The sequence below is a fragment of the Elephantulus edwardii genome, unplaced genomic scaffold, assembly GCF_000299155.1.
Source record: "Elephantulus edwardii isolate Elephantulus edwardi_28Jun2011 unplaced genomic scaffold, EleEdw1.0 scaffold00269, whole genome shotgun sequence".
Classification (NCBI taxonomy): domain Eukaryota; kingdom Metazoa; phylum Chordata; class Mammalia; order Macroscelidea; family Macroscelididae; genus Elephantulus; species Elephantulus edwardii.
Window position 1 is genome coordinate 2,891,936 of NW_006400019.1, and position 27,387 is coordinate 2,919,322.

Consider the following 27,387-nt stretch of genomic DNA (forward strand, 5'->3'; position numbering starts at 1 on the left):
TTGTCTTTTTTGCTTGTTTTGAAATGAGTACCAATTGTCTCTCTCAGTACTCTTGCTCTATGGGACTTATCTTCTAATAAAACTCTTTATGTTCATCTAAAATATCCCCCCAAATACCAAATATATTGCTTCGTCTAGTTATTTAAGTATGTAAAAGGTAAAAACTCCTTTAAAAATCTTTTAGGAAAAATAATTACAATACTAAAATTATCATACCAAAAAAGGTAACAGTAATTCCTTCATGGTACTAAATATATAATTGCTTGAAATTCCTGATTGTTTACCTAAGTGTTCTTTTCATTTGGTTTATTTGAGTGAAGCCCCATAAGGTCTCATACTCACATTTGCTTTCTCATAAGTCTCATACATTCTCTAAGTCTCTCTTAGTCTTATAACCCCTCCCTCTTTCTTTTTTTTTTTACCCTGTAATATTTAAAATCTTAAGTCGTTTGTTCCTTGTTGTGTTATGTACCATAAAGTTAGAACCAACCCATAGCTGACCCTCCATTGGGTTTTCAGAGGCAGTGAATTACATGGGAGGAGACTGCCCATCCTTCCCCCACAGAGCTGTAGGTGGGTTCAGACCACTTGCCTTTAGGTTGGCAGTGCAGCTTCTTACCACTAAACCACCAGAGCTCCCTGTTTGTTCCTTAGTTTCTCAGAGTTTGGATTTTGCTGATTGTGTCCCTGTAGTATTTTTTGTCAGGAATACTTTGTAAATGCTAGATGCTGTGTTCCTCTTCCAGTAAGATATTTACATCTTACTTGCTTCTTTTTTGTCATTTTGACGATCATTGCCTGGATACACTGTCATTAAGCAAAAGAACCTCTCTGTTGTCAAGTCATTCCACCTTATAGAGACCCTACAGGAGAGAGTAGGATGGCCCCATAAGGTTTCTAAGTTGTAATCTTAAAGGAAGCACACTTCTACATCTTTCTCCAGTGGAATAACTGGTGGGTTTGAACTGCCAGTTCGTAGGTGAGCAACCAAGAATTTAACCACTATGCCATTGTTGTTGTTAGGTGCTGTTGAGTTGAGCACAACTGATAGTGACCCTATGAACAAAAGATCTGAACCCTTTTCTGTCTTGTGCCATCCTCACACTTCCTGACACACTAGAGCCCATTGCAGCAGTCACCTTGGCAGTCCACCTGGTTGAAGGTCTTCCTCTCTTTCACTGACCCTCCACCCTTCCCAGCATCATGTCCCTCTCCAAGGACTAGCCTTATTCCACTCTTAAGCACTTGGCAAATGGTCCTATTTGGTCCCAGCTTGCTGTCACATGTTGCACTGCTAAGCAAAGTGCCAAGTAGCTCCAGAGGTTTGAGTCTATGAGACAGCACCTGGGGGAAGGCTGGCCAGTCTCCTGTTCAGATTTACAGCCTGGGAAACTCAATGGAGGGTTGCGCATCTGTTTAGGGAAGTGACCTGATTTGATTCCTAAGGAGGTATGGTTTGTAGCATACCTCTGATATCAAACCTCTTCTGAATCTGGCTTGAATTTCTGGCAGTTCCCTGTCATGTATTGTTCTAGCAGATTTTGAATAATCTTCACCAAGATGTTTACCTGTGTTTTATTGACTATGCAGAGACATTTGAGTGTGTGAATCATAACAAATTATGGCTAATATTGAGAAGAATGGTAATCCCAGAGTGCTTAGTTGTTCTCATGTGAAATCTAGATCTAGACCAGGAAGGAATTTATTGTCCAAACAGAAAAGGAATATTGCATGGTTTAAAATCAAGAAAGGTGTGTGTAATGGTTGTATTATTTTCTCCACACCTATTAATTGTATGCTGAACAGATCATTTGAGAAACTGGACTCTGTGAAGAAGAATGTGGCATCAGGAGTTGAGGAAGACTCAACAGCCTGTGTTGTGCAGATGACACAACCTTGGTTGCTGAAACTGAGGAGGACCTGAACTACTTGCTGCAGAAGATCAAAGAATATGGCCTTCAATATAGATTCTCAACATCAAGAATACCTCAACCCTCCCAATAGATGACAAAGATTCACCTTTTCAGTGATCTCATTTTACTTGGATTTTGGTAATTTGTTGTTTTATGTGCCATTGAGTTGCTTGTGACTCATAGCGACCTTTTACACAATAGCTCTGAACCCTGTCCTATCCTGAGCCCATCTCTCTCTCTCTCTCTGGCACACCTACTCTCATCCTACTTACTGTGTCAATCCACTTCCTCTAGAGTCCTCTCTTTTGCTGTCTCTCAATCCTTCCAAGCATGATATCCTTCTCCTAGGATTGGTTCCTCCTGGCAGTATATCCAAAGTATGTTACTCTGGAGTGGTCCTTGACAGCAGATTTTACCAGTGTAACTTGTCCTTTGATTTCCTGGCTGCTGGTACCAAGAGTGTTGATTATGGAGCTGAGCAAGCTATAACTGTTAACAACCTCAATCTCTCTCTAATATGGTGCTGCCAATTGGCCCAGTGGTGAGAATCTTTGTCTTCTTGATATTGAGCTTCAATCCATATTGAAGACTACAGTCCTTGACCTTCTGCAGCAAGCGCTTCAGGTTTTCTTCAGTCTCAGCAAGCAGCGTTGTGTCATCTGCATAATGTAGGTTTTTGATGAGTCTTCCTCCAATCCTGATGCCACATTCATCCTCATAAAGTCCAGACTCCCGAATGATCTGTTCTGCATATAGATTGAAATGGTATGGAGACAGGATACACCCCTGATGCACTCTTTTCTTGATTTTGAACCATGCAGTGTTTACTTGCTCTGTTCTGAGGACTGCTTCTTGGTCTAATTATAGGTTTCCCTTGACTACAATCAGGTATTCTGGGATTCCCATTCTTCTCAAGGCAAGCCACAAATTTTGTTGAGATCCACACAGTCGGATGCCTTTGAATAGTCAATAAAACACAAATAGACATTCCTCTGGTACTCTTCTGCTTTCAGCCAAGTTTCATCTAACATTCACTATGATGTTTCTAGTGCCACAGCCTCTTCTAAACACAGCTTGTATTTCTCAAGAGTTCTCTGCTGATGTACTACTGTTCCAGTTGGGGGTGTTTTTTATCATCTTCACCAGGATTTTGCTAGTGTGTGGTACTAGTGATATTATTCAATAATTTCTACACCCTGTCAGGTCCTCTTTTTGAAATGGTGATAAATATGGGTCTCTTCCATTTAGCTAGCTTAAAAACCAAACATACAGTAGAACACATTTAAGATTAGTAAATACAGCACCAGAGGCTGAGCCCTCATTTGGGAAATACAAAGGAGAATAAACAGTTGCAAGCAAACACTAGTAATTTGAATGTGGAATGTGGGAAATAGAAAAGTAGGAAAATTGGACATTGTTTATGAAGAAATAGAACTTGCAAATATTGGCATACTAGGCATTGACGAAATGAAATTGGTTGGCATGGGATATTGTGAATCAGACTCATGGTTGTAGCAATCAAGATACATGTCACATTGGGAAAATCTGTGTTGTCAGGGACCTCTGTAAAGTATTAAACAGCTATATCAGTTTGAAGACTTGTGTTGTGTTGTTGTTGAGTGCCATCAAGTCAAGCATGGCTCATAGCAACCCTATGAACAAAAGGCCTGAAGCCTTTCTATAACTATCTTCATTTCTCAAAGTTCATTGATTCCAGAGGCATAGGTGTGGTCAATCCAATTCATGGTATTTTCAATTAACTTCCTATACATCTGAAAGTTGGACAATGAAAAAGGATGGCAGTAGTAGTACTAGTACTGCCTTTTCTGTTGTAGTGCTGGAGAAGAGTACTGTCCTCTGGACTGCTGGAAGAACAAACAAATGTCATCTCATATACTTTGTGCCTGTTGTCAGGAAAGGCCAGTCCTGGGAAAACGACATCATGCTGGGACAGACGGAGTCAGTGAAAGAGAGGAAGGCCCTCAACAAGATGGATTACTACAGTTACTACACCAGTGGGCTTGAGCATATCAGAGATGGTGAGGATGGCACAGGATAAGCCATAAGGTACAGATTGGTTGTTCGTAGGGTCACCGTGAATAGTAAACTCGGCAGTACCTAACCAACATGTAGACAGATTTATCTCAATAAATGACATATGTGGTGGTACAGATTAAAAGTCTCAAGTACATGGGTCAGGCACCATACTGGAGGCTTCTGGCTCACAGAGGTCCAGGGTCTGACAAATCCAGCATTAGCAGGGCAGATGGCAGACTGATGGCTTGTAAACTGCCAAGGCTGGCACATTACTAGAACCAGAGGTTAGATGAAGAGCCAGATAGAGAATCCAAAGCAAACCAGTGAGCTTTGCCAGAATATTCATAGATTTTTTTGGAAGTAGGCTACTGTGCTGAGGAAACTCCCCCAACAACTGACTGGCTGATCATAGCAAATGATATGGTTATCATATGACCAAACAAGTTGCCACAACTTTAACTATCACAGGCACGGTTTGCCCAAGTCTGTCTGGAGAACACTTGTCATGGCATAGTACATCACACACTACATGCTGTGCTGGGCTGATAACTTGAATAACTTCATGGTGGAGGGTGGTTTCAGCAAATTCTGTATATGATTGTCCTTTCTAAAGACTCATAGTTTAATATATGAAAAGCCCTGAAGACTTGCAGAAAAGAAAACTTGTTTACTTTTGTCTGAGCATTCTCCAGACTTCCTTCACTAAAGCCGTATTTTTCATCTTCTAGGAATTCCTGGAACCCCTTTTGGGAACACTGTTTAAAAGAAGATCTTTAATAATAATCATATTTGAACATCAAGGGGGCTACCTACCAGAATCTGCCCTACTCTTGGTTAGAAAGAGAACTCTTTCAGGGAGGTGGGGTAATACTTCTAGTATCTATATTTTTTATGAAATCAAGCATATTAACTTATGGTCCCTATCCCCTGAATTGATGACAGCTGTCAGCTTTCTTCAGAAGTCTCATGATGACACTCACCAGGACGCACTATAACTGGCTTTGATAAGGGGAGAGCAGGAACAAACCCCCTGAGGATTTTAATTTTGTTGCTACCTGTCTGACTTCAGGTTAAGTATTTTTATTTTCCTTATGGTAAATTATTGTAGGTGCAATGGAGTTGGCTCTGACATTCCTCTTGCTTTCCTACCATTCACTGAACAAATAAGTTCCTTTTGCCTTGGCCCTGTGGTTGGGATGTAAAAGCAGAAAGAAATGGTCTTACTGACACCCATAAAGAAACTTTGCAGCCTCTTCCACAGTTCCTTTCCAAGGTAGAAAGTCCCTCCCATCTTTGGGATGTAAATTTCTAATATGTCTATAATTTCTACCTTTAAAACAACAACAGAAAGCTCCCTAAACTTTGCAGCTTTAAAAGTGCCTTGAATGACTGGGAATTGGATCAGGTAGCGCTGGAGGTAGGAGTTGTCTCCCTAACTCCTCAGGCAGCTTTCTGCATGGCCCTAGCAGTGCAAACTCAAATGCTAGAGACAATGCATCAACACATACTTCTAACAGGCTCAAGAAACAGTTAGTACCAAACCAAAACGGTTTTTTGCAAAACTAGTTTATTTAGCAACTCAATTTTACTCTCTCTGCTGTTCTTTGATAACATTCTACATTTTTATTTTACTAGATTTTGTCTGTTCTTCATAGATGGCAATTCGTCAGCTTTCCTAGTTGGCTTTTCTTTGCTGCCTAGCCTAAAGAAAGAGTCCAGAAGATCAACGTGGAGAGGAACTTCCATTTGATGCAGATATCGGTGTCAGCTTTCCCTCCTCTTCTTTTTCAAATCCAGAACAGACGACAGATCTTCCCTTGGGATAGTGAGCGCAACACTTACGCAGTTCTTGGATGACAGCCTGACATTTTGATTCCATGTAGTTGGTGGCTGAAAAACAGATGGGCATACCCTGGTCACGATCTCATGGGACTAAGGTCCAGCGGTTTAGAGTAGTGTTTTCCAACCCTTTCCACTTTATGAGCGACTTAGAAAACTAGAAGCAAGAGGATATACCCAAGTTCATGGGATTCTTTTTGGTTAGAGACTTGTCAGCAGATTAACAAGGGAGAAAAACATAATTGACGAAGTGATTGAAAGATAATTTCATATATAATTTCTTTTTGTTATGTTAATAGCTTTTGTGCCTTTGTTCTAGAGGAGTACTTTTACGTTTTAGGGTCACTAATTCCATGGACATCGCGCTTGTGCTTGGAAAAGCAGAGGGTCTGTGAAGATGGACTGATCCGATGCTGTGAGGATGGTGCGAAACTGGGAAGGAGCTGTGGGCCTCTTAATACCACCTGGCAACTGAAAAAGTGTGTCTTGATCTGCTGTTATGTACCACCAGGTCGACAACAGATCTGAACCTTGCCCTATTCTATGCCATCCTCACCATCTTTCATATGCTTGAGCCCACTGGTGCAGTCACTGTGTCAATCCATCTTGTTGAAGGGTTTCTCTCTCTCTCTCTCTCTGATCCTCTGCTTTCCCCAGCATGTCTCCTTGCAAGGACTCCTGACAACATGCCCAAAGCAGGTGAGACTGTTTCACCATGAGATACCTTCAGTTAAGGAAAATCTGCCCTAAGGTGCATGAGCCCTGGTGCAGTAGTTAGGCACCAGCTGCTAAGTAGAGGGTTAAGAGTTTGAACTCACTAGCCTTTACTTAAAGCAACTCTGACTTGTTGCTGATATAAAGAGGACAACCTGGGAAAAGTTGGGTTGTCATGAGCCAGAGGCAGAGCTGATGCTATGGCAATGGCTTTGGTTTATGTGGTTTAGACCAAAACTTCTAGATCAGTTGCAGCTGACAGCTCTTGAGTGTTGTCCCTTAGTTCTGAAAGGGATTCTTAGTCTGGAATAGAACAGACTCCTGACTGCAGTGGTGAGGCTACGATGACCACATTGTAAATTTGCAGCACTTACTAAGTGGAAGCAAGTTATCTAACTTCTGTGCATGTTTTCTCAACCTGACAATGTGGTCAAGGCAGCCTCTCCTCGATTAAAGGATAAATTCTTTAATATGTTTAGCATTCTTACAAGGGTGCTCGTCATCCCCACCCAACATGACTGAACCCAGCTCTCACCGTTGATGAATCACATTCGAGTCTTGGACCTTGCATGACAGAGATCAGCTGGTGAGTGCGATTTGCCAACCTTTCAGTTAGCAGTCAAGCACTTTAAGCAGTGTGCCACCAGGACTCAACCCTCATTCCTCCTACACGCTAGCAAGGGGGTGTAATCAGCTCTTTTGAACTTGATTCTGTCTGGGCCATGGGCTGCTATTTCAAATTAGGGAACAATTTATTGGTGAGAAAAAATTAAATGAGAAAAATACTTTTCCTCTCAAAATTGGAGGAAGGGAAGGCAAGCATAACTAAAAATAATAGCATTATCAGAAATTAACATTTTATAAAACATTGTTTATATCATAAAATGAAAAGAATTTAAGTCAAAGTTAGTCTTTTGTCTTAACTCAGACCTGTTTTCTTACCAATTTTCTACATTTTCATGAACATCCATCTTCATCTATTATTTTAATAATGGAAAAATTTCTCTTCAGGATGAATTAATTACAGAAAGTATTCTGAGAGAAGAGTTAATACAGGTTGCTGGAAAAAAATAACAATTGATCTCTTGTAGTTAGTTCATAATTAAATTGGAAAATACAAAAAAAGGATTTTACATAGTACCTTGTAAACATTTCTGTATTTCACAGGCTTGTTTCTGGCACGGATCCTTCTGTGGCATATCCAGAAAACTAAAACAAGAAAAATGATTTTGATTTTTGCCCTATAGAGACCCTCTTCATGACATTTTCTTCTGAGACAAGAGTATGCCCTTATAATTTCTGGGGAATGATCACACTTTTAAAAAAGTACTCTTCCCATTCATAAGATGAATTGACTATATTTTTATAATATCCATTTCAGTAGCTTGGGAAGATAAACTTTACATGGAAAAACCCCAACTTGAATTCAGTCAACTTGTCTATAACATCATGATCTTAGGGCAGCCGGAATCCAACTGCCAAAAGCCCTCTGCACATAATTAAACTCCTTGAGCCTTTTTCCTTATTACTTCTATATAAAATGGGGACCATACCTACCTCAAAACATTGATGGAGGGATTAAATGGACTTAAAAGGAAGCCTAAAAGGCAGTATGGACTTGATGAAAAGGAGGTTGAAAACAATTCTCAAATTGTTTTCAAAAAAGTGAAAACGTACTTTCAATGTATCCAGGCTATTATACATAGCCATTATATCATAGCCTTTCCTAGGAATGAACAATACTACAACTTCCTGAGAAAGGTGCCAGTTAAAAGCAGCTAAACTGTTTGGTGCTTTTGCAGAAACTAGCCTATTTTAAGTGTCTGTAACCAGAGAATGTGTTTATGTTCCCGCAATGTTGATCAGTAAATTCTAATAATTTGAAGACACAATTTCAGGAAGGAAAAAGGCCCAGGGTGCCTCTGTAGCTCTTTATCAGATAACTCTTCTCTCTTTCTTTTCAGAGCTCCCTAGAGTGCTCAGGTCTTAGATAGGTTAGTACCAGGATGGAAAACACTGGAGCAAAACCTAGAATATTTACAGGACAAGAGAAGGAAAGGAAGGCAGGTGAGCTGTCGCAGGGCAAATAAGCAACAAACAGATGTTGATGCCGCTAGAAGCTGCTGTCTTCTCTAAGTCAGTACCAAGTCCTTGGTGGTCAGGGCATCTGTTCTGTAGCAGGTGCTGACTTTTGTGGGATTCATCAGATCCCAGTTCCAGCCGATGACGTCCAGTAAAGGTTCTATGACAATTTCCAAAGGAGTCAATGTCAAGGTACTGGCTTCTGACTAAATGTTTCTGTCAGTGTAACCCTGTCTTTGCAGTTTCACATGTGGGACTCTTCATGACCTCACTCCCTCCCCCCAGGCCCAAGAGTGGGTGCACTGCAGTGGAGGATGAAGTGAACGCCATATACTGAACAAGTGAGAATATCTTCCTAGAATCCCAGCACCTGGAAAAAAAAAAGGACATAATTAACATCACCACAACCAAACACAGTAAACAAAAGGAAGTGGGTTGGGGAGAAATAGAAATACGTACCAGGTTAATCATCAGGCAAAAGCTTAAGCAACAGCTCCTGAACTCCCCTGACCTGTCAGAAAAAGACATTTATGGAGTAGTTCTCTGAGTCCCAATGCAACAAAGGATGGTTAAATAGAATGTGTACCATTAAATGATGCTGTATCTGCCACAACCGAGACTGGTTATCCATGTAGCAGTTCTCAGGATAGAGCTGCCACATGAGAGGTAGCTGGGAGGTCAGGAGGTGACTTGGCTTAGTTGCGTCACCTAAGGAAACCTGAACTTGCCGGACTCGCACCCTTAGGACACTTGTCTCCTAAGGAAAGGGAGGAGCAAGACAAAATCAAAGACTTCAGAAAACTGAGACTGGATAGAAACCAAGTTTTTTGAAAGCAAAAGAAATAAGTAAAATGTAAACAGTTACCTCTTCCACGACAGCAACCCACGTGCGCTGGTTTTCGTCGCGGTAGATACCCTCTTGGTGAACCCAGAGGTGATCGGGTGGAGCCCCCACATCCTCTCCTGCCATTCTGGGATTTGGGTTCCAATTCTATCCCTGCTTTTCTCCGCCTAAGCCTGCAGCACCCGCGCACAGGACACAGTGTGACTTTTGGGGTTTGAATGAATTTACCAGTGAGCTAGGTGACCTGGCACCATCCAACCAGAAGCAGATCTAACATATGTCTACTGGCAGACACAGGACTGAGGAAATGAGATGTTCACTTGCAGGACAACTGGAATGACACCAAAATAGAACCTGAAGAACTGGCTAGAGAGTTTTATGAAATTGTGGGCCTGGCCGTGGTCTTACACAGTTTGCATTCACAAAGCAGTGTCTGTCAAGATGTAGTTAACATAATTAACAAGAGATAGGCTCAAAAGTATGCCCACATCCCACGTCTTTCAGCAGGAAAGCAGTTTGACATATTCATGCCATATTCCCTAGTTAGAAGTTATTTCTAATAAATTTCCATTTTGAAAGGTAAGATTCTGACAGTCAGATCTAAATGAAAAACATGTTTTCTAAAGGCAAAGAAAGGGCCAATTTATCAGTTTACCTACAAAAGCTAGAGTGGCCAGGCTTTTCCAAAAGGGGATTTTCATGTTCAGAGAAATATTTAGGCAGTTTCATGGGGTTTTGACACTTTGGGGATGATGATGGTGATTCAGATCAACTCTTCCCTGGTTCTAACTTCACTGTAGATTGCTTCCTATCCTCTGCTCAGTTTGGTATCAAAGTAACATGATATACTGTATTTCTCCATGCAAGTTTATTAAAATCTCAAGATGAGATGGTCAGTAGCAAACCAGATGCCAGAATGCAGTATAATGCAGACCAAGGAAGAATCCAGTATTTCAAAATAAGGCAAACCAATATCTCTCTTCAAGGACAATGAGCTGAGTTGGATTGTTTTGTTTCTTAACACTGCAGGCTTACCTTTCCTAAAAGCAAAGTAAAAAAAATCTTTATAGACTTTTAGTGAATAACTGAAGAGCATTACAGTTGTATAACCACTGGACTCTGAGTGGGTCTGACTCCGAGCCTGGGTTCTCTAAATGGAAACAACTTTCTTGAGTCTTAAAACTTAGACGTATGTCTTCCACTTCAGTAGCTGTTATTTCTTCCTCAGCAAAATACTTCTGCTTTGTTCTGTTTTCCATTTCTCTCGCACCTCCCCAACCTTGTCACAAATGGCCATATGCCTGCATTACTGCATTTTCATAATTGGCTCTAGTCTCTTCTCCCAGTCAATTGGCTACTATCTCAAAACCAGATTGACTTTCCTAAAACAGGAAATAGGAGTCTAAAATCTTATTATAGTATGATCCTAGGTATTACCCTTATATATATATTTTGCTTTCACCAGCAAGTACCACTATGACCACTCTATGAGGGCCAAACGTTGCCCCAAATACTAGGCTGCATCCCGTCTACCACCTGCTTACCTGACTCTCATGACAAAGTTGCCTCCTCCATTAAAACCTTTGAAAAATCTTGTCTGTTATCACTAATATTTATGTCTAAACCAAAGTGCATAACTTAGCTTCTTAATTAGAAGTTGTTCTTTGCTTATTTCACAAGCAGTCCTATCAAAATGTGGTATTACAGGGCCTTCAATAGCAAGAAGGATACATTATTTGACAAGTATCAGGGACTTGAGTTGCCCAGTCCTGAATACATCTGGTCACAGGCAGGCCATCTGACAAGTGTGACTGGCCATGTGCACACAGATAATAATGTAATATCTGCATGTGTTTAAGCCTCCAGTTAGAGCAATATTTTTCAAAATTATTTCTTTTCTGTTGAGCAAAAACAATTATTGTGCCTCTTTTCCTCCCCAGGGCTTTGAAAAGGAGAGATAGAAGCAAATTCCTGGTAAATACTAATGCCAAGGTAGAATATTTAAAAGTCAAGGTTTTGATTATGAAAGGCAGATGTGTACAAGGAATTTTTTCCTAAAGTGGAACCAAGTGTTTAGGGTTTTAGGCCCATCATAGCTTCACAGACAGGTCCTAGCAACAATCAACATAGTGACATTTAGTTTATAATTAAAGAATAAAATTTATTGTTTATATTGACATTCAGAAGAACTGAAGAAAAGCGATGTCACTCACAAGCCAACATGCTGCATGTCAGCAGGATGAAATCTGAGAACAAACTATAGCACATAATGCCAGACCTCTGTGTGCTACCTACCAGTCAGAGGTAGCATGCGCACCCAGAGAGAGGCAACTGAAACAATCAAGGGATAGCAAAACTGCTATATGAGCACAAATCAAAAGCACCCACAGTAGAGAAAAGCAGAGCCTAAATAAGAGCTTAAAATCAACGCCTACCAATAGCATATACCTAAATATGATTCTTAGAGCATTTGCTCCCTGTATTTCTTTTCATCACCTAGTTTGGGGAATCATAAAGCATGGTAGCATGGTAAAAGCTCTAGCAAGTAATGCAATAAAGAAACTGGCTTAATGCAGCATTTTTCAAACTGATTAGAAAATTCCCCCCTTCCCCAACATGACACTTTCAGGATCTCTTGAACTAAGATGAATCTCTCAAAACCTTACAGAAAACTTCGATACAGAATGCAACTAAATAGACTATAATAGCTCTCAACTCAAGGAATACCAGTCACAAAACCACGAGTTCAAAGAATTACTTAGGAAACTTTATAGCATCCATGAAAGAACTAAAAAATACTGATACCATGGAAGTCCTTTCTAAGGAAGGAAATTTGAGTCAGACCATCATACTTTCATTTTTCTAAAGTATACATTTGCTTTCATTTCCAGGTGGTCAAACAGTTTTATGCATTCAGCAGTTAAATGTACTTGTTTTCTTTGAAGTCACTAAGCTCACTCATTTACAATGGGCAAAATTATTACTATGTTAGACTGCATCATGGGGCTAATCTGGTCTATATATGAATCCTCACTTTCTGAGTTCTGACAAGTTAATTTTTTTCCATCTCAGTTTCCTTATGTATAAATGGAAAATGCAAAATCATTAATATAGTTATCACTTATTACTACTTGGAGAAGGACATCATGGTTGGCAGGGTGGAGGAGGGTCAGCACAGGAGAGGAAGACCCTGGATGAGATGGATTGATACACTCACTGACGGTGGCAGTGGGGTCAGGTATGTCAGATGGTGGGGAAGGCTCAGGATAGGGCATCCTTCAGAGCTGTAGTTGGCTTGATGGCACATAACAACAGCAACATGCTTTCCATGTACAGATGTATTTGCGCGTCACCACAATTATGAGGCTGGACACAACTATTCTTTCCAATTACAAATGATGAAATGGAGGCATATAGAAGTTAGGCTGCTTGCCCAAAGTCACACATTGAAATGAGAGCCTCATTTCAACTGGGGCAGATTGCACACATAATGTATAAAAATGTTTAGTTCCGTGTCTAGCACATAGTAAGTTTGTTACACATTTTAATAACTTTGTTTTCCTTCTACTATCATTTAACTGTTAAAGCTGGAAAATGTAGGCAGGAACATTCACTGTCTGGATATGAAAATGAGTAACAACAAGTACCAAAAAGATGCTTTGTCAACAATTGAAAAGCTGAAATACATATCCTTAATGAGAACAGTCTGGCCCCATCATGGCGTAAGTCCAAACTCTTTTGTCTGTAGTCTAAGCTAATTTATAGCTGACCTTCTGAGGCAGTATATTGTTCGAGAACAGATTGCCCACCTGTCTCCTGCAGAGTAAGCTGGTGGATTTGAACTGCTAGACACGGCGTCATCTTTAGGTTAGCCGCACTTTCCTCACGCACTAGGCCATCAGAATAAGCATGCTGTGGTTGTATGCTGTAGAATCGTATGGATTCCTAGCGGACCGTCCAGTGGGTTTTCACAGGTTGTAAATCCCATGAGAGGAGACTGCCCATCTGCCTGCCTGCAGAGTGGTGGCTGATTTGAACCACATGCCTTTTGGATGTCAGCACAACTCCTTACCAGAGCTCCCAGAGCATCAGTAATAAAAGAAAAATGCATGTTGGAGTTGGCAATTAAGGAGACATTTAGATGGATATAATTTAAAAGGCACACTTGAAAATCTGCCTATTCCTCAAAAATAAAGGGAAATTATGACATATGATCTTTAAGCATATTATGTAAAAACTGAGGTTGCTGGCATGTGCGTATATAATTAAACTGGATGGGCCAGGTCAATGTTGAAAGTGACATGAAAGAAGACGACATCATCAGGAATGTAGAATCGTAGGAAAGAACCCTTTTCAAATTTTTCTCCCAAAATCAACATAGGTTGGTTGTGGCAACGGCACGCTAAACATTTTTTCCGTTTTGATAAAAAAGGCGTCGCTACAATGAACCTTTAATTGTTAAAATCGGGCGTTAAATTGGAAGGGGGCTGTCCTTTCATGAATAGCACGTTTGGAATATCTTAAAGTCACTTTTAGACATCATTTATTTTACCATGCCTATTATCTTAAGGCCGCCTGTCCTCTGAACGTTTGAAGCGACAATTTGATTTCGAGTACAAGTAGAAGTCCCCCAGCTTTGTTCCACATCCCAGGGAAAGAAAGAGACATTCGGTCCTCTGGAGAAAGTCGCAGAAACTCATTTTAAAAGTGATACTTTGCCAGATACAGTATTATCACTGTGTTTCTGCTAAAGGTTACTCACATGAAGAGATCCTTTCTCCAGCTAATTACTCCGCTTCTAAGCAGCTCGGCCCGCACTCCAGGCTCCCTACCCCCGGCCCACAGCCCGGGACCCGCTAAAGGGCATCCAAGTCACGAGCGGAGGTCGGGACAGCGAAGCGGTCCGGAAGTTTGACCGAGGTCGCGGCTGTGACTTAGAAATGAAACCAAATAAAAGAAAACCTTAACTGTTTAACGACCGACTTTCAAAAGCTCGTCCCCGGGCTCTAGAGGCCGGCGAGCAGCGGCCCCGCCTCCACGGGCAGTCCGCCGAGCGTGTAGGCCGCGCAGGCTCCTCCGCAGCCGGCAAGATGGTGCCAGCCTTCCCGACGCGGATGGAGGCGATCACCCGCTCGGCCGCCGTCCGCGCCGCCGACACACCCGTCCTGCCGCGACAACAGGGCGCCGCCCCCGCCCGCCAGCACGCCACGCCCGGCCCAAGCCCGCTGCGGCCCAAGGCCCAGGAGGCCCCGCCTCTCCGCGCACGCCCCGCCCCAGGCCCGCCCCCCGGAGCCGCCCGCCATGCGGGCCGCGGTTGGCCAGGCGAGAGTGAGGCCCTGGCGGATGTGAACAAGGCCGGCCAAGATGGCGGTGCAGGTGGTGCAGGCCGTTCATCTAGAGTCCGACGCCTTCCTGGTGTGCCTCAACCATGCTCTGAGCACCGAGAAGGAGGAAGTGATGGGGCTGTGCATCGGGGAGGTGAGTCGGCACCGGACCAGCCCAGCTGCGGGCAGTTGCCAGGGCTGCAGAGGCCCCCCAGCCCGGGCCTAGGGCACAGTCCCGTGGCCAGACCATGTTGATGCCCGGCCGGCGACGCTCAGGTCGCTTGGCGTAGCCTCGCTGGGCGCCAGCCCCCAGGGACCCGGGTGTTCCGCTTGAAGCCCTTAGCTTTTGCAAAAGGCTTTCAGGAGGAAAGAAAGTTCCTGTTGCTTTGTTGCTGAGGCCAAGGCACATGACAGCATGCTTAATTCATCTTCTGTAGTAAGAATTCCTCCAGCCTCCCGCGTTAGCAAGCCCAAGCCCAGAACCTCAGATTTAAAGAGTCCGTGTCTGTGTACATCAAAGAAGCATAATGTGGTCAATAATGTTTTCTTCTCTTTCCCACTCTAGTTAAATGATGACACAAGGTAAGACTTTTGTTATTTATTCCCATCTTCTGCTTCCCATTATTGTTAGAACTATTATGTCGTTTCCATAATCATGCACTGCCTTATTTTGAGGAAATCCCCCACTTACACACTTTGCCTTGCAAGCCTTTTGCTATGTCTCTCCAGCTAAATTGCCTACTCCCCTGGCTTGGAAGCTTGACGTGAATACATTTTGCTCGGCCCTTACACTGCACAGCATGTACATGGCCCGCTCACCTCAGCACCCAGGGCTGACTCCTATGATGGAAGTGCTGAGGCCTCAGTTTCCACTGCTAAGGCTTCATGACAAGAACTGTGAATGTTGTTTAATCCACCTTTATTCCAAATCCCACTTCCACCCCTATTTTTTCTAATTTATCCCCAATAGGAGTGAGTCTAAGGTCACATATGCTGCAAATGAATTACGACCAGTTGTTGAAAAGGTATGTGTGCTCCGATTTCACATAGTGGAAACTCTATTTTGGGGGAGTCTTTCTTATGATGGAGCTGAGTGGGCTTTTGTTGCTAATGAAATCTGATGTTGAACCTACTCTTTAGGAAAGAACTGAATTCTCTGTTCTTTGTAGCACATACCCAAATCTCCATCTTTCTCTTGTGTGAGAGGACGCTGCCCATCTGACTCCCACAGAACCACTGATGTACTCAGACTACTAACCCCTTGCTTACCAGCCCAACATATTATTCACTACAGACAAGACTATTTAATGTCTAAGAATATTCAGTATTAGCACCACCTTGCATTTCCTCCTCTCCTATCGTTTCTGGCTTCCTGATTCTAGCCGACATTCTATAATTGTTTTATAAAAGCCCAGTGCCATCAAGTCACTTCCAATCTTGTAAATATTTACAAGCAGGTGCTCTCCATCTTTCTAATGCAGAACATCTGGTGTTTTCAAATTGTTGAACTCCCGGTTGTCTTAGAGAACTAGTCTTTTTCTTTTCCAGTGTGTTGAGGATCTGTGCTTTTGTGAAAATGGTTTTCCCTAATTTCCAACAAGTAGATGAGGAAAAGTGATAGAAGCCACATAGAGATGCAGGGGAGCTCTGGTGGCCTAGTGGCAAGGAGCTGCAACTACAATCCCAGAGGCGAACGGTTCGAATCCACCAGATGCTCTGCCGGGGAAGGAGGGACAATCAATCTCCTCCTGTACCAGTCAGATCTGATTTGATGGTACACACACACAAAAAGAAAAAAAAATTTAAAAAAAGAGATGCTATAAAAGTTGGAACACAGAAAGCAAGTGTCTTTGGTAGTTACCAGGAACAGGATGGGAAGGGGAGGGAAAATCAGTAATTAGACATAAACTAACTTAGATGAAGGGAAAAGCCTATACCTAAATAGGATGGACAGCACAATATCACTAAAGAAGAGAGAGAGGGGTGCCCCCAATAAAGGAGGGGGGAAAGCTATAGGAATCACTAGGATAGCAGATGTCTGTGGGCAGATGGCATGGGTGAAAGCACTACATCAACAGTAATTCCATAAAGTAAAATGTACATGATACATACAGACCTTGTCTTAACAGTTGTGAACAGCCATGTAAGATCAAACTCTCAGCCTTTCCCTGTCTGGCATAAATATGAAGGGGAAAATTAACAATGCATAAAAGCAATGAGTTAAAAACAAAGCAGAACTGTAGGACAAGAACCTGTTTACTTCTCAGCTTTAACCACTTTGTCTCTTTCCCCCCACAACCTCCGAGACCTTGCTCTTCAAACTTTTCTTGTTGCCTGCCTCTGTCCCTTTAGCATAAAAGTGTGCTTGAACTAACATCGTTTTCTGAAAGAAAGGGGGAAGATTATTAATTCCATTTTCAGATCAGTGGAGTTAAAAGAATGAGTAAGAGTTTTATCAACATCTATCAGGAAGACCCTCAATGAGATGGATTGATTCTGTCACTGGGGCAATGAGGATAGGCGTGTTGGAGACAATAAAATTGGCACAGGATAGAGCTGGGTTTAGAGCTGATGTACATAGGGTTGCTATGAGTCACAGGCAACTCGATGGCACATAACAACAACATTCAATATTAAGAAATGTTGAGATGTTTTCTCTTGTTTTTCTTTCGGGTATTAAATCTGGGCAACCCAGTGTGTATTTTACATTGGCCACACATTGGACAGTGCAGCTTCCTTGCAACAACAGTTGGCAATGCCAACACATTTTCCCTAGAAAATAGCCCCATTCTGTTGTTCTGGTTTGGGTTCCTCTGTTCTCCCTGACCTTTAAATCTAGCTTTTGATCTCTGCTGCTGAAAATCACCACACACTATTGCCTCTCAATTTATCTGAAAAGAGCTCACCTTTCCTCCTTCCAGACCCTAGTTCCCAACCTAAGTTTGAAACTTAAAATTCATCTTGACAATTTCCTCTTCATGGTTCATAAGCTCCCCAAATGTTGGGTTCATCTTCCTGATAGGTCTACAGTCTCTTTCCACAATCTCTGCAGTCTACTTCATCCAGTAATCTCGCTCCATCAACCTGGCTTTCTTGGCCATACAACTCTAAGGCATGTATTCCAAACCAATACATCAGCTTCTCTTCCAAAAATTTTACTCAGGCTTCTTTACCTCTGATACCTACAAGGTGCCTCATTAGCTAATTTTGTCTCTTTCTCTCTTGCAATCCGGAAATAGCTAATCTCTATGAAGATTTTTTTTCTCAGTTCCTCACAATTCCTATGTTTACTTACCAGTTAGTTACTTCTTGCAAAACTAGACTAGACTATAGTACTTTAAAGGCAGAGTCTCTGACTCATATTCCTTTGTTCATAGTTGTATTAGTTGATCATTTAACAAAGCCTTCCTTGAGCTAAGAGTGTCTGTGTGTGTGTGTGTGTGTGTGTGTTTTCTAAAATGTGGATATAAATTGAGGTTGGATGTCTTATTAAAATAATTCATCAGAAAAATGTCAGTTTTCTAAGGTGTAATATTTGGCCTGCTAAAGTAATGACATGCACTTCTAAATTTATATGTCAATGTAATATTATGTTTTTTCTGCACATTTCTTTCTAGGTTGACTCTGTGAAAATTATTCACATTCATTCTGTCATCATTTTGCGGCGTTCTGACAAAAGGAAGGATCGGGTAGAAATTTCTCCAGAGCAGCTGTCTGCAGCTTCAACAGAGGCAGAGATATCCTTGGTGGTCTCTAAGAGACTGTTGCATCTTTTGGGGCTTCTAGGTCTTACCAAACATGATGTCCTTTTCCAAGGATTAACATCTCCTAACCATATGTCCAGGGTATGACAGATGAAGCTCTGTCATCCTTGCCTACAAAGAGCACACTGGCTGCACTTTCTCCACAACATACCTATCTGTTAGCTTTCGTGGCAGTACATGAGCGCTTTGGTGCTCTGCTCCAACACCACAACTCAAAGGTGTCAATTCTTCTCCCATCTTTAGTAACTGTCCAACTTTCAGATGCATTCTGAACAGCTGTGACAAGACCATGGCCTGAATCGGGTGCACTTTAGCTACCAACTGACATCATAGCTTCTCAGTGATTTAGAGAGGTCCCTGATGGTACACTTGCCCAGTGCAATACATCTCCTAATTTCCTGACTGCTGGTACCAAGGGAGTTGATTATGGGTCCAAGTAAGATGAAATCATTCACAATTTCAGTCTTCTCACCATCTATCATGATGTCTGTTTCCAGTCAGTGGGGAGATATTTATAGTCTTGACATTGACATTAACCCATAAATCATAATAAATCATAATGAATTTAATTCTCCAGGTGCTTCTTGAGCCTCTATTGAGCATGGCATATTTTGAGCTCTCATTTGAAAAATCCCTTGACAGACACACAGGTTGGCTGAAATCACAGGTCGCCCCATGAGAGTTGTGGGCTGGTATCACTCCCATCCTCATATAACTGTTTGGCCTTCACATGTTGGTAAGTATTGTTGTTGTTGTGTACCTTAGAGTTGGAGCCAACGAATAGCTGACCCTCCACTGGGTTTTCAGAGGCAGTTAATCACACAGGAGGAGACTGCACATCCTGCTCCCGCAGAGCAGCTGGTAGATTTGAACCATGTGACTTTGGGATTTCAGTGGTGGCCTAGTGGCAAGAAGCTGCACTGCAGTCTTGAAGGCACACAGTTCGAGGCCCTCAGCAGCTCTCCAAGAGAAGGATGATGGACAGTCTCCTCATGAAGAGGGTCAGCTATGAGACAGTTCTAACTCTGTGGTACACAACAACAGCACAGTCTGGTAAATATCAGAGGACTACAATGTTTATTGTTGTTCTTGTTGTTGTTATGTGCTGTCGAGTCGTTTGCGACTCATAGCGACCCTATGTACAACAGCACTAAACCCTGCTCTATCCTGTGCCAATCGCACTGCCTCTGACACACCCCTCCCAGTTACCCCAGTCATTGAATCAATCCACCTCATAGAGGGTCTTCCCCTCTTGTGCTGTCCCTCCACCCTACCAAGCATGATGTCCCTCTCTAAGGACCTGTCTCTCCTTACATGTCCAAAGTATGTCAGACAAAGCCCCAGAATCCTTACCTCCAAGGAGTAGCCTGGTTTAACCCTCTCCAGGATGAATCTGTTTGTTTTCTTGGCAGTCCAGGGTACATTCAATACTCTTCTCCAGCACCACAGCTCAAAGGCATCAGTTTTCCTTCTATACTCCCTAGGCATTGTCCAACTCTCTGACGCATAACAAGTGACTGCAAAGACCATGGGCTGTATCAGGTGCACCTTAGTCTCCAGAGAGACACCGTTACTCTTGAGTACTTTAGAGAGGTCCCTAACAGCAGACGTTGCCATCACAATACGTTTTTTGATTTCCTGGCTGCTGGTGCAAAGACTGTTGACCGTGGAGCCGAGCAAACTGAAGCTATGAAGAATCTCAATCTCTTCACCATCCATCCTGATGCTACCAATTCATCCAGTGGTGAGAATCTTTGTCTTCTCGACATTGAGCTTCAGACCATACTGAAGGCTGCACTCCTTGACCCTCTGCAGCAAGTGCTGCATGTCCTCCTCAGTTTCAGCAAGGAGGGTTGTGTCATCTGCATAGCGCAGATTGTTAATAGATCTTCCACCAATCCTGACGCCACACTTCTCCTCATAAAGCCCACCCTCTCGGATAATCTGCTCTGCATACAGGTTGAAAATGTATGGAGATAGGACACATCCCTGGCGTACACCCTTCCCAATTTTGAACCATGCAGTGTTACCCTGCTCTGTTCTGACGACTGCCTCTTGGTTCAAGAATAGGTTTCTGATTAGCACGATTAAATGTTCTGGGATTCCTATTCTTCTCAGAGTCAGCCACAGTTTGTTATGATCCACACAGTCAAACGTCTTTGCATAGTCAATGACACACAGATACACATTCTTCTGGTATTCCCTGCCTTCAGCTAAGATCCATCTAACATCAGCTACAATATCTCTAGTACCACGACCCCTTCTAAACCCAGCCTGGACTTCTGGCAGTTCTCTGCTGATGTGCTGTTCCAGTTGTTTTTGGATGATCTTCAGTAGAATCTTGCTTGCATGTGAAATCAATGATACTGTTCTATAGTTTCCACACTCTGTTGGGTCACCCTTCTTTCGAATGGGAACAAATATAGATCTCTTCCAGTCAGTTGGCCAAGTGCTTGTTCTCCAGATTTCTTGGCACAACTTGGTGAGCACATCCAGGGCAGCATCTGTTATCTGAAATACTTCAATTGGTATATTATCTATTCCTGGGGTCTTATTTTTTGCTATTTCCTTCAAAGCAGCTTGAACTTAATCCTTCATCACCATAGGCTCTTGCTCAAATGCTATTTCATTAAATTCTTCTGTATATCTGCCAATTCCTTTTGATACAATGACTCAGTATATTCCTTCCATCTTCTTTTAATACCTCCTGGAATATTTAATATTCTGCCTAAGGCATCCTTTATTATAGCAACTCTAGGTTTGAATTTATTGTTCTTAGAAATGAATATTCTCTTTTTCTTTTCCATTAAACAGGCTATGACTTTGTTATACCAAAGCTAGTTTCCTTATTTTGATTTATTTTGCTGTATTTTAAAAGTAATTATTTGCAAACCTAGAGGCAATGGACAAATATTTAGAAATGCACAACCTACCTAAACTAACACAAACTGAAACTGAACATCTGAATAGACCCATTATAAGAGAAGAAATTGAAAGGTAACTTCCTTTTTTTTTTTTTCAATTTCCGAACAAAAATATCCCTGGACCAGATGGTTTTACAAGTGAATTTTATCAAACATTCAGAGACGAACTGTCACCAATTCTACATAAACTATTTCAGGAAATAGAGAAAGATGGAATTCTCCCAGATTTATTCTAAGAAGCAAACATATCCTTGATACCAAAGCCAGGAAATGACACAACCAAAATAGAAAACTATAGGCCAATGTGTCTTATGAACATAGATGCAAAAATCCTGAATAAAATCTTGGTCAATAGAATCCAACAAGACAGCAAAGAAATAATTCATCATGGCCAAGTGGGATTGATAACAGGTATGCAAGGATGGTTCAACATCGGAAAACCAATTCATGTAATTCATCATATTCACAAAGTAAAGAACAAGAACTGTATGATCCTCTCAATTGATGAAGAAAAGGCCTTTGACAAAATACAACACCCTTTCCTGATTAAAACACTCAACAAAATACGATTAGAGGGGAATTTCTTCAACATAGTAAAAAATATTTATGCAAACCCTAGAGCCAACATTGTTCTCATTGGAGAGAGGTTAAAGGAATTCCCTTTAAGAACAGGAACTAGGCAAGGATGCCCACTCTCACCTCTCTTATATTGTTTTGGAAGCCTTCGTGATAGCAATAAGACAAGAGAAGGAAATAAAAGGTATTCAAATTGGCAAAGAGGTAAAATTATCTCTCTATGCAGATAATCTGATAGCTTGCTGCAGAGGGTCAAGGACTGCAGCCTTCAATATGGATTGAGGCTCAGTGTCAAGAGGACAAAATTCTCACAACTGGATGAATTGGTAGCATCAGGATGGATGGTGAAGAGATTGAGATTGTTAACAAATTTAATTTGCTTGGCTCCACGATCAGCAGTCTTGGCACCAGTAGCCAGGAAATTAAAAAACGTATTGCTATGAGAGAGTCTGCTGTTAAAGATCCCTCCAGATCTCTCTAAGGTGTGTCTGATACAGGCTATGGTCTTTGCAATCACTTGTTATGCATCAGAGAGTTGGACAATGCCTAGGGAGGATAGAAGGAGAATTGATGCCTTTGAGCTGTGGTGCTGGAGAAGAGTACTGAATGTACCATGGAGTGCCAAGAAAACAGATTCATCCTGGAGAGGGTTAAACCAGGCTGTTCCTTGGAGGCAAGGATTCTGGGGCTTTGCCTGACATACTTTGGACATGTTGTAAGGAGAGACAGGTCTTTAGAGAGGGACATCATGCTGGGTAGAGTAGAGGGACAGATAGTGCAGGAGGGGAAGACCCTCTCTGAGGTGGATTGATTCAGTGACTGGGGTAACTGGGAAGGGTGTGTCAGAGGCAGTGCGATAGGCACAGGATAGAGCAGGGTTTAGGGCTGTTGTACATAGGGTCACTATGAGTCGAAAGCGACTCGATGGCACATAACAACAACATACCTAGAAAACCCTAAAGTCTGAGCAAGAAGACTATTGGTCATAGTTGTCCAATTCAGCAAAGTATCAGGATATAAGATCAACATACAAAAATCAGTTGGATTCCTCTACAGTGACAAAGAGAATACAGAGCCTGAACTAAGAAAAACAATACCCTTCACAATAGTGAATCACGAGATTAAATACTTAGGAGTAAATCTAACTAGAAACACAAAGGATCTATCCAAAGGAAATTACAAAACATTACTGCAAGAAATGAAAAGAGACCTGGAGAATTGGAAGAATATCCATTTGCTCATGGATAGGAAGACTCAATATTGTTAAAGTGGCAATACTACCAAAGGCAATTTACATGTTCAAAGCAATCCCAATACAAATACCAATCCCATTCTTCAATAAGATGGAAAAGGTAATCTCCAGTTTCATTTGGAATGGAAAGAAGCCTCGAATAAGCAAAGCACTCCTTAAAAATAGAAAAAAGGTAGGAGGCATCTCACTCCCTGATTTAAAATTCTACTACACTGCCGTGGTGGTTAAAACAGCATAGTACTGGTACAATGACAGACATAGATGAATGAAATAAAATTTAGAACCTTCAAATCTACCTATGGTCAACTGATTTTTGACAAAGAGATGAACTCAGTTAAGTGGGGAAATGACAGCATTTTTAACAAATCGTGTTGGCAAAATTAGAAAATTATCTGCAGAAGACTCAAGCAAGATCCACACCTTACTTCATAGACAAAAACCAACTCAAGGTGGATCATGGATCTGGGACTAAAACCAAGGACGGGAAACTTCATTAAAGAAAAGCTTGGAAGAACTCTAGTAGTCCTAATCCACAACATAAACAGTCTTCCAAGTATCCTGAAAAATCTACAGCCAGAAGAAAACAACATAGATGAATGGGACCTTCTAAGACTCAAATCCTTATGCACATCCAAAAACTTCTCCAACAGAGTAAAAAGGGAAGCCACAGACTGGGAAAAACTATTTGGTAATGACATGTCAGATAACGGACTTATATCTAGAATTTATAAAATACTTGAGCACCACAACAAGATAAAGGTAAATAATCCAATCGAAAATTGGGCACAGGATATGAACAGACACTTCATCAAAGACGACATTCAGATGGCTAACAAGCACATGAAGAAATGTTCAAATTCCCTAGTTCTAAGAGAGATTTAAATTAAAACAACTATGAGATATCATCTCACCCCAGTCAGAATAGCAAAATTTGACAGAACAGCAAGCAACAAATGCTGGCAAGGTTGTGGAGAAACTGGAACTCTTATTCACTGTTGGTGGGAGTGTAAAATGGTGGCAACCACTGTGGGAGGCGGTATGGTGCTTTCTCAAAAAGTTGCAAGTAGAGATACCGTTTGACCCAGCCATTCCACTACTGGGAATATATCCCAAAGAGACCATAACTGACATCCAAGCAGATATATGCACACCCATGTTTATCTCGGCTTTGTTCACTATAGCAGCGAGTTGGAAACAACCTAAGTGCCCATCAGCAAAGAAATGGATAGAGAAGCTGTGGTATATTCACACAATGGAATACTATGCTGAATTGTAAAACAAGGAACTCATGCAATATTATTCAAAATGGGTGACCCTGGAGGACATTGTGCTGAGTGAAATTTCTCAGTCACAAAAGGAAAAATATTGCATGGTGCCACTGTTGTAGGATGGGACTGATACCAGGGTTGAGTAAGACTGAGAACTAGATAAATTATGTATACTGCATTGAAACAGATTTAGGAGAGAACAATTTAAAAGCGATATTAGGTATTAATGGTATCATGAGTCCAAAATTAAGTTTGCATAGTGGCGTGTACTCAGGGTGGCGGGAGGGGTGCGGGGGGATTGTATACCAATGAAAGAATCTTTTCCCCCAATAGTAAATATTTAATAGACATTTGCTAAATACCACACATCAGATTAAGGCCTCCTCATCCATTTTCTAATTTAATCTTCTCAGCAACTTTCTAAGTTAGGCTTTCTAATGAGAGAGGACATTGAGGCAGAAATGGACTAAGTTACCCACAATCATGTAGCTAATAAATGTTACAACTGGAATTCCAGAGCTGGAAATCTAAATAAAGGGTCTGTTTTCATAAATATAAAGAAAATTAGTCCACCCCCTTTTTTTGCAAGCAAATTTAATTTTCCCCCCTTGCAAGTCTGTTTTAATTGTCCCATTGCCACAGTGCTTGTCGAAACCAGTTCTGATTAATCTCCTTTTTCAGTTTGTCCTTTGCCATTCCCTATCACTCCTTCCTGAGAGAGATTTCATCCTGATTCATAAGGAAAAGGGGACGGTGTATTCTCTTAGCTACTTCTTGCTGAAAAGGGACACTGTAGGTTTCAAGGTGAAGATCTCTCACTACTCTAAATGTCCCCTTTGGCAATAGGAAACATGTAGACTATTGTGGAGATTGATTTTGGAATTTAGATGTACTGTTATCAGTTGTGCTTAGCCATACATGTTCATATCCTTGAAGATGCATCATGGAACTGTTGCAGCCTAGAAGACACAAATTTAACTAACAAGGTAAAAGTACATGACTCAAAAATTAAAAGCAATAATATTCTAAGTAGAGGTTCTAACAATGGCACAAATCAAGTTAGAGAGGGAATGTAGTTCTTAAAAGGCTGTTGACTAACACTTTGTCTATTATGGTATAAAGGTTAGGAACCACAAGATGTAGAGGCTCAACTATGTCATTTATTGTTCTTAAGTCCTGCACCAAATTCCATCTACCACTGGATTGTTTTATAGCTCTGAAGTCCGCATGCAAGGCAGAGGTGAAGTAAGGAACTGCTTATGAGGTTTTGCATCAATTCCAACAACTAAGAAATAGAAGAGTTGGGACCTCAGAAGGCTTTTAGGACCAAATATTAGGCTCTTGTGTCCAGGAGAAAATGAATATACTCACCAGTAATGTTAATGCTCACCTATGGCTCTTCTGGGAGGATCTAAATTGTTGAAGTGTCCTTCTTTGTTTCCAGCTGGGAGCTGGGGCCTGTCAGTCGAATCAGCCATGAGGACCTGATGTGGGCCACCCTTGGCCAAGTGTCCTTCAGATCCACACTTAAAGCAAGTGAGTGGGAGCTTCCTCTCTACTCCCTTGCCTATCTGTGGCTCTCGTCTGTGACACTGTCTACTGAAGTGGCCCAGCTTTCCATGGTGGAAGCAATTCTGAACCCCTTTATTACCTTTAGGTGACATTGTTTATGAGTAAGACTTCCTTTTCCTGACACAGGCCCTAAACTGCCAGCAATAGCTGCCCCAATAATTTTGGCCACTCTGGTCTTTTCTCTTCCCTCTAGATCCCAGTTCTGAAGAGAGGGCAAATTTAAACAAATATATAACAAATAATTTTGAACAATACACTTAAGTTTAAGGCTAAAAATATCAATATGATCATTTCCAGTCCAGAGATGCATGTTCCAATGCAGTTCCTATTTTCCATAAATGGTTTTGGTAAGAGGAATGTTGTAAATGTGAATACAGTTCCACTATTCCTCCTCCATGCCATGATATAGTGTTATTAGCATGAGCAGTTATAAATCCATTGCCTTCCTTACTCTAACTTAAATTTTTTTTTAATTTAAATTTATTATTAATTTCAGTAAAAATTTGCAGAGACTTTGGGTTTCCATTCATTCATTGTTGCACATAGACTTTTCAAAGGAGCAAACTGGGGGGGGAGGGCTGGGCATGGAGAAAAGTGTAACAGTAAATGAATGAAAATCCAAAATCTCTGTAAATGTTCATTAAAATTAATAAAAATTTTAAAAAATAAAATTATTTGCATCATAATTTTTAAAATGTCAAGACTTTTTTTTGACCATATAATAGAGAATAAAGACTTAAAGATTTACTAGTAAATAAAAAAATTAACTGAAAATTACTAGTCCAGTAAACTTTCAAACTTATGAAAATTTGTAAAGATGAGGTGGGAGGCAGTTCTTTTTTTCTTTTTTTCCCCTTTATGGGTAGGCATTTTTGACTGTGGGATGCTCCTCAAGTTGGGCTTGTCTTTCTTGCATATATGGGACACATATAATACCTGTCACTGTACTATCATCCTCTTCCTATTACCATGCATATCTAGGAAGTGTTTCAGATTTCTAGCAAGATTTATCTCTGATGGTTTAGTGATAAGGAGTTGCAGTGCCAACCCAAAAGTACATAGTTTGAATCCACTAGCTGCTCTGTGGGGAAAAAAGATGGGCCATCTCTCTTGCCACTTCCTGCCTCTGAAAACCCACGGGAGGGTCCGCTGTGGGTTGTTTCTGAATGAACAGCACAAAACAGTAACAGGGAACACAATTCATGAACTAACTCACTGCTTCCATGGGACCAATGAAACTATATGTCCTTTTATTAGCATATAGTGAAAGGAAGATGT

General features: G+C 41.3%; 2 protein-coding genes across 2 annotated transcripts in view; one reads left to right on the forward strand and one right to left on the reverse strand.

Annotated features, from left to right (window-relative positions):
* Positions 1 to 9,048: 9,048 nt before the first annotated feature.
* On the reverse strand, positions 9,049 to 9,555 carry MTCP1 (mature T-cell proliferation 1). Its single transcript, XM_006899954.1, has 3 exons — positions 9,451 to 9,555; positions 9,172 to 9,342; positions 9,049 to 9,096 (listed from the first exon to the last, which is right to left on the reverse strand). The coding sequence occupies exons 1-3, from the start codon at positions 9,553 to 9,555 to the stop codon at positions 9,049 to 9,051; spliced, it is 324 nt and encodes a 107-aa protein (XP_006900016.1).
* Positions 9,556 to 11,955: 2,400 nt separating this feature from the next.
* Positions 11,956 to 27,387, forward strand: part of BRCC3 (BRCA1/BRCA2-containing complex, subunit 3) — an 81,621-nt gene continuing 66,189 nt past the window's right edge. Inside the window, exons 1-8 of the mRNA XM_006900002.1 lie at positions 11,956 to 11,974; positions 14,236 to 14,349; positions 14,440 to 14,746; positions 14,784 to 14,907; positions 15,319 to 15,335; positions 15,724 to 15,778; positions 18,371 to 18,490; positions 19,166 to 19,253. Of these exons, the coding sequence (XP_006900064.1) occupies positions 11,956 to 11,974; positions 14,236 to 14,349; positions 14,440 to 14,746; positions 14,784 to 14,907; positions 15,319 to 15,335; positions 15,724 to 15,778; positions 18,371 to 18,490; positions 19,166 to 19,253 (844 nt within the window). The remainder of the gene's footprint in view (positions 11,975 to 14,235; positions 14,350 to 14,439; positions 14,747 to 14,783; positions 14,908 to 15,318; positions 15,336 to 15,723; positions 15,779 to 18,370; positions 18,491 to 19,165; positions 19,254 to 27,387) is intronic.